Genomic DNA, 17,906 nt, shown 5'->3' with positions numbered 1-17,906 from the left:
AGTTTTAAGAACAAGAAATGGAGTCAATGCAGGTTTTTGTCATTAGCTGGCCTTACAAAAGGGCTATTTCACTCGGGAACACACCCAAGCAAAGCTAACACATCTGCTAGGACAATGGCATGCTGAAACAGACGTAACAGATGATAATGGAAGCTTTCCTCTGGGGGCTAAAAAGGCCGGGAGAACACAAAAACAGAAGAACTGTGACTTTTTAAAACAGCGGAAGAGACGCACTTTAATCTGACTGGTGAGGCAAAAAAGAAGAACAAAATTTGTTTTCTCACACATGTACAAACACACTTAGTCACCTTCCATTCTCCTACCAAAAACAGAACGAGCAAATTTGCTCTTTCACTGCCACCTGGCAAACATAGGAGAAGCTGTCGTTTCTGACTTTCCCCAATGTCTTCGTGTAACCATGGATACCCAGCCAAAACCAGCAAACTGCGACACACAGCAGGAAGCCACTTCATCTCCTCTGAATGTGCAGACTGTATTAAAGTACTGAGTGCCCTTCACCAAAGGAAGAAGAAGATGAGTCAGGGATATAAGAATGAAATATCAAAGGTGAGTGAGGCCTGTGTGGCTTCACCTTGCTACGGCCTGAAAAATGGTCAAAGCCGACAAAAATCTTCCCTTGTTTCAGCCCTCTCACAGGAAACAATCCGGATGCGAGACCCTGCTCTTTAATCATGAGTTTGGTTGCTTTCCTGACCACAAACAAGATTTCAAACCCGAGAGGCAAGTAAGAGGTTAAACACCAAGCTGATAGAAATGGTTCCTCCCTACCTTGCCTGTGAGAAATATTTTCCCACCGAATCAGAAAGCGCCTGCTTCAAGTTTTAACTTGCCAGTCAGCCTGGATTATTTTATTACCCAAAGCTCGCATTATGTTCTTCAGTCATTACAGCATGTAAGGCACATGGAACAACACAGAACAACAGGGGTGTTTGCTTTTGTTTAAAGGATCGCAGATTCCACCTTCAGAAGCACAGGGCGTGCCAAGCCTTTAATGGCTTGTATCAGCTCATTCCTGTACAAGTGCATCTGTATCGACATACCTGTTGAAATCTAGAAATAAATAACAGGCTTACTGACGAAAAGCATAAGTTTGCGTATTGTTTTCCCTTTGGCATTCTCATGGCTGTGTCTACCTTTAATACACTGCTGTGGGCTGCCAGATATTTGCCAAGAGAAAAAGGGACAGTGAGCAATTCTGCCCAAATCAAGCATTCATCTCATCCATCTGAGGCTGAGGTTGCTAGGTAACCACAGCTCTCAGACAACATTCTGAGGTAACCCCAACACAACACAACCCAAATCGTACCCTCGAAACGAATTTTAGTTCCTTGAAAACCTGGCACGATTTTTTAGCTTGTACGTTTTTTTTCGTGGAAGCAGGGCATCTTAACGAAGGAACATTCCAGTGTGTTTTTTTTTTGTAACGATGTAGTTGATCGTTAACCTGTGAATATTAAAGATTACAAAAGCATGTTGTAACAAAGTATTGCACTGAAAAGCAGGGGGCGGCTTGTTAAGGGCTGCTCATTCCAGCCTATAAGATGACAGCTTGCAAACTAGGAGGTGGAGAAGCACGAAAACAATATCACACAGCTTGTTTTGGAGTACTTCTGTATTTCGAACTCAGTCGTGAACGGTATACTATCCAAAGACCAGACTGAAAAATAAAGCTATAAAGGATGAGTTAACCAAGCCTTTTATTTCTCTTTTAAAATGTTTTACGTCTTTCACATCCTATTCTGTGTTCACAAGCATTCTCTTTAGTTTGGTAGCAGTTTGGTATTCTTCTGAAAATGTTCTCCAGAGCAGTGAGTGAGGTCCTGTATCACAGGACACAGAATCTGGAATAGAGTACTTCACAAAAAGGTGACAGAGAGTAGTGTGACACCACTGTGTTGTCCAGCAGTACTGCTCTGCAAGAAGCTGTGTGAGAACAGTCAGGTTACTAAGACATGAAGCAGCTAGCAGAGACGTACAAACAAAATGTTGGAGCACCTGTATTAAGTGATGAAAGAACAGGGAGATGCAGATAATAATACCACTCAACCTTCAAGAACCAATCATAAATGAATCAGTCTTAAAAGTTACTACCAGCCTCCTTCCATTCAGGACTTGAAACATGCCAGACAGAGGAGTAAAGCAGTCATCCCTAATGGAAAAGCACCCAAACCTGCAACCTCACCATTATTTCTGCTCCACAGATCAATAGCATTTAAGGGAAAAAAACATCTACGTTAATTCTTGTGCCTTTGGTCTTTATCTCAAGGGCTGCTGATAACTTTATGGGAGGACAGAATTTGTGTTAGAGACAGTACTGTTGATGGTTATCATTCCATGGAACCCACCAGTGCTTAATAAATAATTTCTCACTGCAAGGTTTGTAACCGCCTCAAGTTTAATGGAAGGATGTAAGGAGGATCCCTATTAAATCATGCAGACGCAAACCAATCCGTGTTTTTCTAAAAGCAAACAATCCTACCCTGATATAAACCACTACATGGAGTGCATAAACATATGAATATCAGGCGTGCAATTTGCAAGCTCAGCACACATCACGCATTAGCTGTGCAGAGGTGCAAGTCAATTAAATAAACTAGGGGATAAAATATGATATATGCATTTCTTTGAGGAGGGAAAATCGTATCAAATTCTGGGGGTAAAGCTGCTCTCTTAAAGAAAGATCCTGTTTTTCTTGTTATTTTGGAAGATTTGACCTGGTTCCTTTAAAACACTTTCTTAGCACTGGAGACTGGAAAGACCCAGTCATGCACAGCGCAAGAAATGGTCCTGATCACTAAGCGACTCATAATGACACCGCAGAGAGCCCGAGTCAACGGGATATCTGCAGTTGATTAAAACAAGAGCAGCACAGCCTGATGACCCTTTCTGAAACATGCTGCTGCAACATTTACAAAACTTGTGAATGCCCTGAATCGAGACGGGTGAGGAGAAAATGTGGAGGGTGAAATACTATAATTAACTTCATCTCATCAACACTGGAGGTCCATGTGGCAGCCATTCTGTGCCAGCAGACCCACAGCACACTTTGCAGGTGGAGAAGAAATTGCTTCACAACCTGTATGAAGGTGGAAGTGTACTGTAGGACAGCCATGCACACTACGCGAGAGAAAAATGGCGGAACACAGGTTAAAATGAATTCAAGCTGGAACACATTCATTGTAACTCAGACTACATGGGAATAAGGGCTCTGCTATAGCCGGCATGACATCCTCGGACACCACACAACCGCAGAAGTACTACAGAGGGATTCTTCTTGCCTGCACCTTATCCCAAGGCAAGTGCGAAACTTGATTGGCTCCGAAACTTGTGAGGTTTTGTTATTCAAAGTGGCAGCCTTTAAGAGCTGGCAAATCCACTGCACAAATATTTATTCAGAGAGACAGAATTGAATTTCTCTCCAGAGTGTGTTTACAGAGCCATCATTAAACACTGGAGCCACGTAGAAGTCAGCTCATCGGGGACTTGAGTGCAGCCCTACCCGTGTGAGCTGCGCTGCGCCAGTGATGCGACCCCCCACACACACACACACTGCAGGCGCTTCTGTTAAGCTGCAATGTTGGCTGTGTCCCTTTACTCGTGCCCTCCATCCAGGGCTGAAATCTGAGCTTCTTTCAGACCAGACCGATACGAACAAAACTGAATGGGAAGAATTTGCGCGAGTGACAGGCAGCGTGGTGTTTCACGGCGAGAGCACCGCTTGGGAAGCACTCGCAAAAAAACGCTACCTGCTACGTTTCTAACCTGTAGCACAGTGCCTGCCTGACCCGTATCATTGTGTGCTTCACTCGCTGTGCACCAGCAGGGGTAGGACGTTACGCGAGCTGAGAGGTTGAGATCGCTTTTCCAGCTTGCAGGGTTGCTTAGTCATTCTCCGGGACTCTGTGTTCGGAAAGCGCAAACTAATCCACAATATCACAAGGGCTTAACTCCAGAGCTGCGCGGATTCCGTCTTGCAAATCAGAGTGTCTCTTTCTATGAAAACGGAGCGCTGTGCACTGGAAGAAAAACCGAAACTGCCACTTCCTACAACATTATAAACTCGAGAAAGAGATCATTTGTGCGCTGATGGGGCAGCATGTTCTATATACAACGTATAGCATTAAATCAAAACTTGACATTAAAAAGAAAACTGCTTGCCTCATAACACAAAAATGTTATTGTGTGGAGATCCCGGGTTGAACAATGTTGAGTGAGTGTAAAATACACATTGTGAGTTGAAAAAATGTGTATTCTACAATTTGTAAGTGCATCTGTGTCGAAAAGATAGTAAATTGCTATTAAGAGGAAAGGCAGTTCTTCAATGGGAAGAACGCAATTCACACAGTTCACACAGCCTCAGTCAAATGTAGCTGGATCGTAAACTCCTTCCTCTGTGAAACAGAGAAATATAGAAATGCTGTGTGCAAAAAAAGGCGATCCATCTTGTCCTGCTGTGATGTTAAGTTACAGAAGCAGAGGGTTGATATCGGCATGCCTACCTTTGCCTCTTCATTCACATCCCAGGTGAAAGAGACAGCGTTGTAAGCAATTTCTTCGATGTTCCCAATTGTGTTAAAGCTCTCCTTGTAGTCAGCTGTAAACGGAAGATGGAAAATGGAGTCTTTGATTATGTTGTTTTCCTTTTTTGTTTCCCTATGCAGGTTCTCTATGATCCTCAAACAAAGGAGGGCAGGGACAACAAGACTGCCCAGAACTCTGGCTACAGATTCGAAGTCCTATTGGTTGAACTATACTGAAAATGTGTGTGTACCGTAAACAGTAATACCCAAAAAGGGAAGAAAATACCCAAAGAGGCTATTTGTTCATGTAAATTCCTGCAAAATATGCATCTCAAAAACAGCTATCTGGGCATCTGTCGGGACAGCAGGCCCTTTTAATGTCCAAGTGCAGTAAGGAAACAGTGTCCTGACAGTCCAGTCCTGTGCTGCCTGCTAAAAACACAGCGCTACTGAAAAGACTAAGAACTCCCTTTCTTAAAGTATTCTGCTCTTTCATCTTGCCATAGGGTGACAGTCAGCTCTTTCATGTCTGAGACGAAAGAAAAAGAACTTTCTTCTATTTGAAAATTACCCACTCCCTCTTCCAGCAAATGTGGAAGTTTGAGAGAGAGCCAGCATATGATGTAAAAAGCATGATTTGCAGTGATCACTTTCCATGCACCACAAATAAATACAGTATATAGTGCTGTCACTGCCTATTTATTTGTACTACTTTTGCTGAAGGCTAAACTCATATTGCATTGGGAATTGTAATAAATACTGACACACAGGTTCATTCTATTCAGCTGCTTAGCCAAGGTCTACAGTTTGTACAGTATCACGGAGATTTCCCACCTCTCTTACAAGAACACCAGTTGTTATTTTAAGAGCATACAGTCATTATGAATTATGGGAATGGATATTAACTAGCACCTACTGTTTCACCAGATAAAAGGTCTTCTAATTCTGTCTTTTGCACATATGGGGTCAAAGCTGACAGCCACAGGCATCTCTTACGCTCTTATTAAGGCACAAAAGTGTTAACACACCCTTCTTTTACCAGAGAAAAAGGGGTATTCATGTCTTCCAAGGAACTACTTTGGGGGTTATGGAGTAGAGGCACAACTTTATAGGGAATATCAGCGGTGCTTGATGTTTGCTTATCCTGTTGGACATTGCTTAGCATGACAGGATAAATAATCACATTGTTTGATATAGCACAGCCAAACCCAGCATGTTATTTTGAATGGGATTAATGCAAATGCAACCAATATGTAACAGTCTATCTGAGACAATGTAATTTGCCTTAACTTTGATTTATATCAAATGCCGTTTTCAAGGATTATTTGATGTAAATGACCAAACAACTTCCATCCTCAAAACCAGGTGAAAAAACATTCAAGATATTTTGGCACAAGCTTCTGCAAAAAAAAAAAAGCAACTGTCACTGTATCTTACACAATATTCAAAAGCATAAAAGTCCACTCTGATGGTGGTTGTCTTTGACTCGGACAAACCCTTCAACGTCTCTAAATGACACAAAACTCTGTGAAAAAGGAAGTCCAGATTTATTTTTGTAGTGGCCACAACCAATGGGCATACTTTATCACCCGATAAACCTTATCTTGCTTAGCAAACAAGCAACAACCACTAGAAGAAACAATTAGGTCATTCAATTACTGAGTCAACACATTGCCTTCTATCAGGTCTTGATAAAGTTAGCTTACTTTAGCACACTGACTGCGAAGCGGATGTGATTGCTTTTTTGTAGGAGGGCCTCACTTTCCACAGACTCTGCCCAGCCCGAGTGCTTCCTAAGAAGATTTCAGAGGTTAGTGATTGCGAATTCCTCCCTGATTGATGCCTTTTGAGATTCACTATGCTCTGGAGCCCTACTGTCCTCTTTAAGTCACCAGGTGTTCGTGTCATTGGATGGCTTCTCCAGGAATTTGTCCAGCAACGTCTCCAATTCTAGGTGCGGGCTGCATGCACATGTCTGAACAAGCAAGCCAACAGCTACTGTGGCCATGGCTGCCACAGTATTCTACTGATGTATTCCACTGACAACACCAATTAGGCTTTTGAGCCTTTGCTTTTTCACGATGACCACCAATAGAAATGGTATCATTCTTACTTCAAGAACTCAACATTAATACATCTTCTTATTTTCTTTCGAATGCTTTCCTTATATTACTCAATCAGCAGATTGGCACTAGTTTTCAACCACCTCCTTGTGACCCAGCAAGCTGAGGCCTGTTTTGAGACCTGCTTCAACTTCCATTTAAAGGTTTTATTCAAATCTCCAATTCTATGACATGGCCTAAAGGCTTTAAGAGGAATCCGGGCTTAACTGTTATTCAAATTTTTCCAAGACAACAAGGGTGTCACATTGCAGTCACATGGTATGAGGGATATGTACACTGAACACTAATAGAAGCTGATCACTCTATTTATGCATACATATCTTAAGAATAATAAAGTATATGTAATAATGGTTTTATTTAAAGGCTTTTAGTGTCAGTTTTCATTGATCATTCTTGAGCGACCGTCATAGACAGTACATGGGTTAGTGTGACTTTTGCATGAGCTGATTGGGCTCAGGTCATGAGGTGATTTAGTCTGCCAAATGACAAGCTTGGTGTAAATCAGAAATGAAAAACACACGAAAAGAACCAGCATGCCCCACTTATCAGGAGAGCAACACTTTCCTGTAGGCTGGCGGCTGGACTGAGCCAGTGCACTGTTGCTCCCTGGCTGTAATGTTCACAGTTGGCATTTTAAAACCTGGCAAGATGTGCAAACATGTCCTGGCACCTCACTTGCAACACATGTACAGTACGTGACAGACGTGCCATGGCCACCCTGTTTCTCAGGCCTGTGCCCCTCTGAAAATCTGGGGTGACGTGTCATCCAGTGAAACGTTGCATGGTTTTCTGGGCTGGATAGAAGGAATGGGACAGCATCCCACTAGACAGCAGCTGCATCTCGGAGTGAAGCATGTGTCCCCATCATCCAGCTTGCACTGGTTCCAGCAGTGACTTTACAGTACGAGCCTGTGACTTTCCCAGTAGGCCAGAGCTGAATACGTCAAAAAGAAAATCATCAAAATGAATTCACCCCTGTCGGACCCGTCCCATGAAAGTGGCACGCCACTTGCTCCAATAAACGATTTTGTCATTTTCCTGATTCTACCTTTATGAATTTGATAGAGTCATAATAGATACAGTTCTTGTGATGTTCAGTAGCCTTGCGGAGTATGTCTGCCACATGTCCCTTTGTTACAGAACAATCCTGGTGGCTTTATGGTCCTGTAGGATATCCTATTGCCTGCCTGTGCTATTTATTTGCTGAGCTGTTGTCAAGTTTAATTGCTCACCCCCAGCCACATATAAACTGTTTTTGCTCTGCACTGTAATGTGGAATTCAATACTGTCCTGCTTAACTTTTCATCTTCAATCCTCAGTCCCCGCAGATTGCCACATTTCCAGATTCTGCCAGTCCTCTGGCCGATTGGGCTCAATCCAACTATTCCCGACCGGATCAATTACAACCGAAATCGATCACCGCGTCGGGGTAGCACTGTCATGGCACAGAGATGTGCAGAGCACCACCCTGCCTCTGTCACCACCTATCGCTCTGCGACGGGAGGGGTCAGGCTCTCAATGCAGAAAGGAAGGGGGGAGAGAAGAAGGGATTATTCAGGCTCAGAGGCAGTGAGTCTGCCTAGCCGGGCGGGGACTGACGTGGCACCGCTGTCAGAGTCAGTTCGCTGCACCTCCCAGAGCTCTCACTGTTCAGAGGAGCTGTACGGTGTCTGTCTAAAACAAACAATTTGCAGGGGATCCCGCTCGCCAGCAAGAGTGTGCGCATGATATCAGACACTCGCCTTTCAAACTGGAATTCAAGCCGCTTCTTTTTAATGAGAGCAAAATATTGGGCACAATAAAAACAAGGGCAATTATGATTATTATTGTTGTTATTTCTTAATAAGATTAATACCATCATCTTATCAAAACCCTTTATCGAGAGTGACTTACAAAACAGTTTTAAAATGAAGACGAGCACTGTGAGCAGCAGTTGCATTTTGTTTGCCTTGGCCCTGCTTGAAGAGGACAAACAGTTACCCTGGTTTTAGGTTATCGGGCAAAGACATCCCGCTGTCATTATCCCACACGTATCATTGGGACACATTACAACATCGGGAGTGAAAAAAAATGTCTTTTCGCAGATCTGTTTCATGAGCAAAAGGACATTTCATAATTTATAATTAACAAGATTTGAAAAAAACAAACTGCCTCAGACAACTGAGAGACCTTCAGCACCTCTGGACAACAGGGGTTATTCCAGTAAGTACTGGGCATGGAGTAACACCAGTAAACATGTTGTTGTTTAGCCCATTCCATGCAATGTAAAAATGCTGAGCACTGCCTATATATGAAAGATTAGATTCGGGAGCTTTCTCCAGAAACACACTTTTTTAACCCAATATCTCAACACAGCATTATTAAACTGATTGGGACCTTTTCCTTGTAAAAAGGATGTTCACATGCTGTGTTTTTGTACGAGAAATGTGCTTTCATATTACATCAAGTTTAGGGAATGATCATATTTTCAGCCAGATATTTGTTGACTGATGCACATTGTACTTGTTATGCAAACAAATGTGATGCTACACATTGTCACACCCAGGTATTTAGTCTCACATCTTTTAATGTTGAAATTCTGAAGAACATGTTGCACTACAACTGAATCAGGAGACCTCTGCAGACCTCTTGAAGGGTACATGTTAAGATCCCTTTCTTTCTGAGTACTGACACAGAGTTTATCTAATTCAGACATATTTATAATCTCTTCAGACACCAAATGGTCTGTCGCTGGGGTTTCTGAAGCTGCCAGAGGAACAGTTTTTAAAACTGTACTGAGCTGCCCATTCCCCGAGACTCTCACAATGTGACTCCTCACATACTGAATTCCTGAATTCATTTCCCAGGTGCCCATCTGTCAGGGAGAAATGCATCACTGAATTCTTCAAGGCAGGAGTGGGGGGGCACATTCCTAATTTTGTCTGTACAAGTCACACATTTTTGCCATTCAGAATCTCTTACACCACCTCTGCTTCACAGGCTGTTTATGCTGTAGCTTGTTTCAAATTTCAGTTAGGCTTCACACACACAAAACCTTAAATCCCACAAATAAGCAATTGTGGAACTGTCCGTGGTCTGTTCCTCAAACTGTTCACTCCGGGCACGAATACGTCTGACTGGCAAATGTCTCATACTTCAAAGAATATATGATATTTACATCCATTATACAAAACTCATTATCAGGTCTCTTAATATCGCATAATATCTGAAATGATAATCGTCCTCTGCAATGGTGAAAAGGCGCAATTATTAAAAACCCATTTTTTTTTCACCATCTGTGTAACAATGACCTGACAACCTCATGTTCTCTCAACGAAAGGGGTTCCTCAGGCTGAACCGTGCACTGACTGAACATATAATGTACCACGCAGTATCGCTTAAAGAATCACACAGCACATTGGCACAGCAAGGTAGGAGAAAGTTATTAAAAGCCAAACAGATCTCCTCTGTGAACGACTAAAAAAACAGAATTATTTTAATTGTAATAAATGCAGTATAGGCCACATGTTATTTTAATACAGCCACTAGGACAATCTCAAATAGCTCACGTGCAGCCTAGAGATATTAATCAGACGAGAGCTCTGTGAGGAGAAGAGCTGTCCCTCTACCCAGAAGGCACTTCAATGGTACACGGCAAATCTACAGCAAAGATCTCTGTCCCGAGAGCACAAAGCTGTGCCTCCCAGCCTCTAGAAGTGTATGGCTACCCAATGTGACCTCTCACACAGGGAGTCCAGCAACTGCAAATACTGCCAGTGATCGCCCTGTCTGACAGCCTCCTGTGAAAAGCACAGCAGGGCCTTCAGTGTCCAGAAGTAGCAAGAAAGGCCTGTGACCTACCGATATCAAGGACTCTCTGCTTGGCTGTATGCTGGCGCGAATGCCAGTATTTCCAGTACTTCAGCTGCTCGTCCCGGTTCTTGTCTTCACTGAACACCACCATGATGACGCTCTGTGGGAGTAAGAGAACACGGAGCTCATAGCGTTTCCCGTTCCCACTTCAGCTTTCAGTCCATGGCTCTTGTTTTGCCAGTGACAAGAAGAGAACCATAAAAAGGTGAAATAATTACAGATGGGGTGAGAAAGCGCTACCAAAATGTTCCTGTCGTGGTTTATTTGTTGGTTGGCAGGTGACTGAGGACTTGTTTTGTTCTGTACAGCTATTATTAAAACTGATGGGCAACTGGTTGCTTTTTTTTACAGGTTTCTCCCCAAAGAAATATGAGGGGATCCCCTTTGTACAGCACTGACGTTCCACTACACAGCATGTCAGATGGAGAAGTGAGAACTGACTTCGCCGATTGAGTTAAAGGGAAGGTTTAGGTAGAACAGACAGGCTGAACAAACACAAAGAGGAATGCAGCCAGAACACTGGGATAAAAACCTGTATTCTTGCAAACAGCGCCATGGGATCTTCGGGAACCAGTTAAGCAGGAGGACTTTGGTTAAATGCCTCATCTGGAAGATATTTTGCACCAACAGGCCCTGGTTGGGAAATTTAAGTCCAGGGAGAAGAGTGCCACCTACTGGTCCACCAACACCGCAACAGCTGCAATGTGGTTTCACCTTAGAGGTTTCACCTTCGCTGTATTGACCAGGCACAGCTTCAATCACACTGGCAGCTGATTCACCTCAAAGAACCGCTTTCCTGCATTCTAGTCCCACACCCGCGCGTTTCCCATGGCGCCATGCAGTACTCGAAACGCCTCTGCGTCCCCCGATTCGAGAGAGGACGTACCCTGACTTTACTGATGGGGTGTCGAAGGCATTTGTTGGCTCCCGTCTCACTCAACGTCACAGCGTAGAACTGTCCTTTGTTCAGATAGGTCATTGGCCCCTCCCCTTGCCTCTGCCGAAGAGACTTTGTCGCTTCTAATGTGTACTGGAAGGTGTCTCTGTGCCAGACGAGAAAAACAAGAACAACATCAAACAATGCCTTTTTCCGTCTCCTGACTGGTCTGAACGTCTGATGTCATATCGACGATCAGTGCTGAGCAACTGACCCTGCCTAGTTCTGAATGAATGTTCTACGCAGGGTACGATGATGTTGACTGGGTTGGGTGCAGTGTGCGTTTGAATCAGCAGTACTTCTCCAGTACTGTGAGCCACATTGGTCAGACTGTTATATCCAAATGAAAAGGAGGTGCACCTGAACTTATGGAAAGTCCAGAAGGCCACACTTACACTCCCGGAGGATCGTAGATGAATTCTTCAGCCCCCAAAGACGACGTGCGATATTTCTGTTAAAACAACGAGAACACGAGATACTGATTCTGTAGATGCGGAAAAAAATCATCTACAGAATCAAGCGCCTCCCAACTTCTCAGCAAAGATGATGCTACCAGTGTAAAAGAGCGATCGCTGAACGAGCGAAACATGTCAAGCCATGAGAGGACTTTAATCAAACGACTTCATATCCTCCTCACAAAGTAATGAGTACTGTACTGTAATTTTGGCACGTGAACGGAATTATTGCAAATGAGCTCAAGATTCAGAAATATAGAAATTACGATATATAAATCATATTTCTGAAGTTAATCATAGTGTTCCCCTTCATAATTCTCTTCTCTACCCACTCTCTTACAAGAAGGGCTTCTGTTCTGGCATAAACTGACAGAGACCCAGTGTATTCGCTTATTAAGAACTTCAAATCATAGAATGAGGCAAATAAACTGCACATTGGAGCTGAATCGCCTGTCCCAGAACTAGTGGAGAAAGGGCACATGGCAGACATCGTGGGAAAGCTCGGGCTCCGTTAGTCCTGGTGTCCCGCAGGGTGGCCTGCGCCTGGCACAGATCGGCCTGCTCCGGCCTCACCTCTTGCTCGTCCTTGTAGGAGTCCTCGTACGTGCTGTCGGGCGTGCTGCGCTGGTCGTCCTTCATGTAGGCCGAGTGGCTGACCGCGGGCACGTCGTAGGGGCTCTGCTCGTAGACGACGCGCGGCAGCTCCTCGCCTTCGGCCCGCGAGTAGTGCACTCCGGGGCCCATGAAGACGGGGGCGTAGACCTCGGCCTTCACCACCGTGACCGCCGGCACGCCCCCGCCGGCCGCGCCGCCCTCCGGGGGGGGCGCCGCGCCGTACGGGTCCCTCTTGGAGGGGGAGTCCAGGTGGTCCGCGTTCAGGGACAGGTTCACCGGCACCGACTTCAGCACCTGCACGCGGTTGTCCACGCCGTCGCTGTCCCCCTGCCCATCAGGCCCGCCCATACAGCTCCTGTCACACACGGCCATTACCAACAGGCTGGTTACTGGTCCGCCTGTCTGCTAGGCCTCAGCACACGACATTTCAGGCTTCGGGCAGCCCGCAGAGTTCACCTGAACAGCTTCAACATGAGGACGGTTACCAGCGAGAAGGAGGGCGTTTGAAGAATGGCGCCTGAGGTTGTTATCTCAGAGGCTGCAGATAACATTCTGACAGGATAGAAATCATGTTCAGGGTGATACTCTTGATTGTTACCGCTCTGAGGAACTCATAAATAGGAGGATCCCTTTTAATCACGCTGTAGCAGGCTAAAAACACCAAAAACGAACAATTCTACCCTGACAGTTCTTGAAAGCAGCCAGCGTTAATGGGCGCAGTGCGAAAATGTGGGGCACATTTCGTTCAAGTAATGCCAGACAGCCGAAGGACAAAGATAAGTCCCTTTCAAAGCAGGTACAGCTACTCCACATCCATAGCTCAAAGAGAGCAGCGCATTTCGGTGAATGTTATGCATCCATGTCATAAAGAAATGAAGGAATCGTTATGATTAAAATAACACCAGGGACTTAAAAGTGCTTTGAAATTCAGAAGATGAATTGATGTTTTTCACATCTATAGAATAAAGAAAGCATTTGCTCCAGCAAATACTTCTACATCTATCTGAAATACCATATGCAAAGGAGCTTTCCTTTTAAAATAGAGGAAGAAACCTTCTTTATAAACATGAGAAATTGCTTTCCTTTTGTTTTCTTTTTTAGTTCTTCTTTAAATAACTGAATTTCTCAAATAATTCTCAAGAAAATGTATTCCAATTATAGCCAGATCTATTCCATTAACCAGCAGTTAAACATTTTTCTGTTGACTCATTCAGGCAGGAAACATAGAACCAGAAACTTCTCTGTGGCTGTTTTTCTTCCCTCTGTTATTCAATGTACTTTCAGCAAAGGGAAGCTGTAGTTCATTTCCTAACATGGTTCACAAATGACATTTCACGTACAATTTCTAAAAATCCATACAACCTGAATTTCAAAACTAAATACAACTTTTTTAACTTTAAGCAATTTATGGTATTAAAAAAGAAGAAAACACTTGAAAAATAAGACGTTTCGATTTTCCGATTGCTGGTCTAATTATGTTGTGAAAACTGTAAAATACTGACCTCTTCTCATGCTCTTCTTGGATCTCAACGACGGGGACTTTGGCTACAGGCAATAATCTCTTTTCTTTAGGAACCTAAAAAAATCACAGTTGAATTACTTTCTCAGAAATAAACATTTTGTTGAGGTGTATCTCCCTCTGTCTATCTCCCCTAATGATTCTCTCTCACTCTATCTACACACTGACCTGAAAGGCAAAAACTGAACCACAAATGTACATGTAGTCTATAGTACATTGATTACAGAATATTTTTACTTTTAATAATCTTCCCGCTGCTCACTTTGCAGCCCAGTAAACTCAGTCTGTGTGGCACTGCTTTCTGCTTTTCGGAAAATGCACATTAGCGGCTTTGCAACTCGAGCCTCGTTTCCTTTGGGAAAAGTGTGTTGGCATCCTGGTGGGTTGATTAAAACCCAAGAACTTCAATTGCAATGACTGGAAGCTTTGGAGCAAGCAGGCTGTGGGAGGAAGTGGAAAAGAGGAAGGGCAGTTTATTGACTAATTGTGAATTAATTTCCTCAATTCATGCCTCAGTCACCTCAAAGCTTAGTGACATTGCTGATCAACAAACCAGGAGATTTACTGCCTAGAAAGCATTTGCTGTTTCAGTGCCTTATCAGGGATCTAGAGCGGCTCCCACTTGGACTGATAAGTTTCATCGTTTGTGCACCTTGTCACCGTAAGAACAGCTGCAAACGAGAGGAGGCCCATCTGACCCGTTTGGTAGTTAGTAGAGAATTGATACAAGGATCACATCCAGCTGTTTCATGGAGGAAACCAGGGTATCGGCTTCAACCACATGGCTGTGTAGCTTGTTCCACTAAACCTCACCACCCTTCGGGTGAAGAAGTGCCCGCTGTCCTCGGTTTCAGGTGCAGCTTGCCATGCGTTGAGTTGACGCCCACCTTGTAGTAGTCGTACAGCAGGCCCAGAGCCGCCGCACTGTCCTCGTCCCCATTGATGCTCATCATGGCCTTGGTGGCGGCAGTGAGGGGGTTTTCGAGGTACGACTTCCATGCCTCATCCTCGCTGGTGTAGGCCCGTCTGGGGTGAAAGGAGTTGTCGTTTGGCACAACTACCACCAACCGCTTGCTGGGACACAAAGAAGGCCACTTAGTACACGGGCAAACCTCCTGAAACGTTAGGGGACGAGTGCTACACCAGGAAGTTCTCTTTTCCACTACAGTGTATTGTTTCTCCAAAGTAAACATGCGTGTCTGTGGAACACCACACAACGTCTTTCTCAAAATGAATTTAAAAGGTTTTTTCTTCTATGTAGCTGTAGCTCATAGTGCATGACGGATTCTTTTTCTAAGCTGTAATACAAAGTTCACTTATCACTTGTCTCGAAAATTTCCTTCACTTGAACAGCAACAAGACTGACGTCATGTTTCTCAGGACTTCTCATCAGGTTTTTAAAGCCAATGCAGTCACCCTATCCGTGGTTGGCAGTGTACCTGAATTTCAATCTAAAGTGAAGCGCTTGGGGGTGATATTTGACATTGAACCCAAATGTGCAAAATACTGGAAAAACATCATTCTTCCATCTCGGAAATATCGCCAGACCACGTCTTATGCTGCCACTGACTGAATCTGGTCAACACTTACATCTTCCTTCGACTTGATCATTCTAACGGTTTGCTAGGGTATCTCAACGCACCTTGAAAAAAACGCAGTATATCGAGAATTCAGCCAACAGAATCCTGACTAGGTGATCACAGCTGATCAAATTACTCCTGTCCTGGAGTCTTTGCACTGGCTTCCTATCCGGTTTTGTGTCAGCTTCCTCATGCTCGCCTATAAGGCTCTAAAAGGCTTGACACCACCGTACCTGTCTGGCTTACTATCTTCCTACTCCCCACCTCCTTGGTTTGTCCAATTCTGGTCTCCTGTCTGTCCCACAAGCCTATCTACATACTACCAATGACAGGACCTTCTCCTGCTGCGCCCCAAAGCTCTGGAATTCTATCCCTAAGGATAACAGAGAGTCACCTTCCCTGAGCTCCTTCAAACCCAGAATCAAAACCGTCATCTTTAGAAGGGCTTTTATTTAATTGGTTTAATTGGCTTACATTCCTACTGCATTCCGAAACTGTGTTGTACTTTGCGTTAATTTTTCCTATCTTCTCTCCTTGTGTGCTTTATTTTGTAAAGTGCTTTGGGAAGCCACTTTTAAAAGTGCTATATAAAATAAAGTCACTAAATAAAAAGTCTTCAACAACAATCTTACAAAGTCTCAAACACCTTACAAGGTTGCATAATTTCAGAAAAACTACTTTGAAGCCAAACCGCGTCAAAGGATTATAGCCCATTGTCTTGACACATCCATATGCACAACCAATTGACCGATTTATTTATTATCAGACTTCATCTAAAGCAGAACCGTGATCAGCATGTCCATTAAGCTGTACGTCACAAAGACGTTAAAGTTTACACGGTGCATTTGAGCAACTAAATGTTGGATAAATAGTAAATCAAAGCATTATAATCCATACTAACATCTGACCAAATGGGATATTTATTCTTCGCTTAATGAAGGCCCATTGTTTTCTATTGTCTCGGCTCTTTGCAGCTCTGACATGTGCTTCGCTCTACCCACTATGAAGTATCAAAGAAAGAAGAATTCAGCTGAAATCCTGTTAAAGCTTCCTACCGCAGCCATTGTAATACTGATGTACACCTGTGTCAAACAAATAACACAGGACACTGATCTGGCTGGCTGGGGCAGGTGTGATATGGTTTCTTACTACTTTATCCAGTAAACTGTTTGCCCTGTTTACCACTGTGACATCCCCCTGTCTGTTCTCAAACAGATCCCATTCAAGCACTTCTTTCATTCTGCCAGGGCACTGTGCTCAGCATTTTGTTCATGTGGGAGAAAATAAAGAGCAATTTGATGTCCATTACTAATTTGTTTTATTTTCAACTCTGTGTACATTATTGTACCTTAGAATCATTTGAAATTTCAAACAGAAGCCTATTTAACTTACATTTGCCGATCATCTACACCCCATTCTGAATCGAGAGAACCAGGCATTTGTTTTACAATGTGCATTTGCTCCTAAAAAAATCTGTGATCTTAAATAAGAATATTGGCGAGATCAGCAACAGAGTAAGACCGCAAAATGTGGTACAGTGATAAGATTTGAACAGTCCTATTTAATGCATTTCCATCCAACGGCAAATGAGGGTCACTCGCTTTAAAAAAATAACTGCAAACCTCTTACAATTTGTTCCCACTCATTCACTAAGACAAATTCTGAAAACCTAGCAATTACTATTTGACATCCATAGAGTCCGTTTAGCAAATGTTCATTTCATTTTTAACAAACTTACAGTAGTTCATTAACTAGCACACTTGTTGTCTGTAAGCACTGTGAGAGAAGCACTGGGTTTTAAAGGAGAAGAAAGTAATTTTAGTTGAATGACATTTGAAATAAAGCCATCGGTACACGTGAACCTCTTTGTATTTTCGATTCTTGTGAAGAATAATGGAGCAGTGATCCGGTTTCCCCTACAGAACAATCGAATCAATATGTTGATCGAATGAGACCTCTGAGAGCCCATTACAAAATGCATGTCAGACTTCAGCACTCACAATCGTTCTGCCCATTGATCATGTGAAAGGTGAACCATCCTTTACCAATCGGGGGATTAAAGACTTTTCACAAAGTTCTCTGATTTAGAACCTCGTGTAGTAAAATCTGATGACGTGATGCTGATTTGAAAGCAGGGTCTCCCTTTTGCTTTTGACAATGGGTAAAGAGTTAGCAACTCTTCTGCTGAAGCAAAAACTATGAAATAAACAGACAAGAGTACGCTGTGAAACTCTACAGGGAATAGTCTCTATTTTTTGGCCTCCTTGTGTCCGCAGTCTCAGAT

General features: G+C 43.5%; 1 protein-coding gene across 6 annotated transcripts in view; it reads right to left on the bottom strand.

Annotated features, from left to right (window-relative positions):
* grhl2b (grainyhead-like transcription factor 2b) overlaps positions 1-17,906 on the bottom strand; it is a 42,271-nt gene that overhangs the window by 12,086 nt on the left and 12,279 nt on the right. For 5 of the 6 annotated variants that reach the window (XM_069194850.1, XM_069194848.1, XM_069194847.1 and 2 more), the window contains exons 2-8: positions 14,930-15,116; positions 14,026-14,099; positions 12,482-12,878; positions 11,849-11,904; positions 11,403-11,559; positions 10,505-10,616; positions 4,521-4,615 (exon numbers count right to left, since the gene is read on the bottom strand). In XM_069194850.1, the coding sequence (XP_069050951.1) occupies positions 4,521-4,615; positions 10,505-10,616; positions 11,403-11,559; positions 11,849-11,904; positions 12,482-12,878; positions 14,026-14,099; positions 14,930-14,995 (957 nt within the window). In that variant the 5' untranslated portion in view covers positions 14,996-15,116. Of the gene's footprint in view, positions 1-4,520; positions 4,616-10,504; positions 10,617-11,402; positions 11,560-11,848; positions 11,905-12,481; positions 12,879-14,025; positions 14,100-14,929; positions 17,899-17,906 lie in introns of those variants that run through there. The other variant, XM_069194845.1, reaches the window with a different exon arrangement.

This window comes from Lepisosteus oculatus, chromosome 10 (genome assembly GCF_040954835.1).
Source record: "Lepisosteus oculatus isolate fLepOcu1 chromosome 10, fLepOcu1.hap2, whole genome shotgun sequence".
Lineage (NCBI taxonomy): Eukaryota > Metazoa > Chordata > Actinopteri > Semionotiformes > Lepisosteidae > Lepisosteus > Lepisosteus oculatus.
The sequence above is the reverse complement of the archived record's forward strand: the minus strand, read 5'-3'. Positions and strand labels throughout refer to the sequence as shown.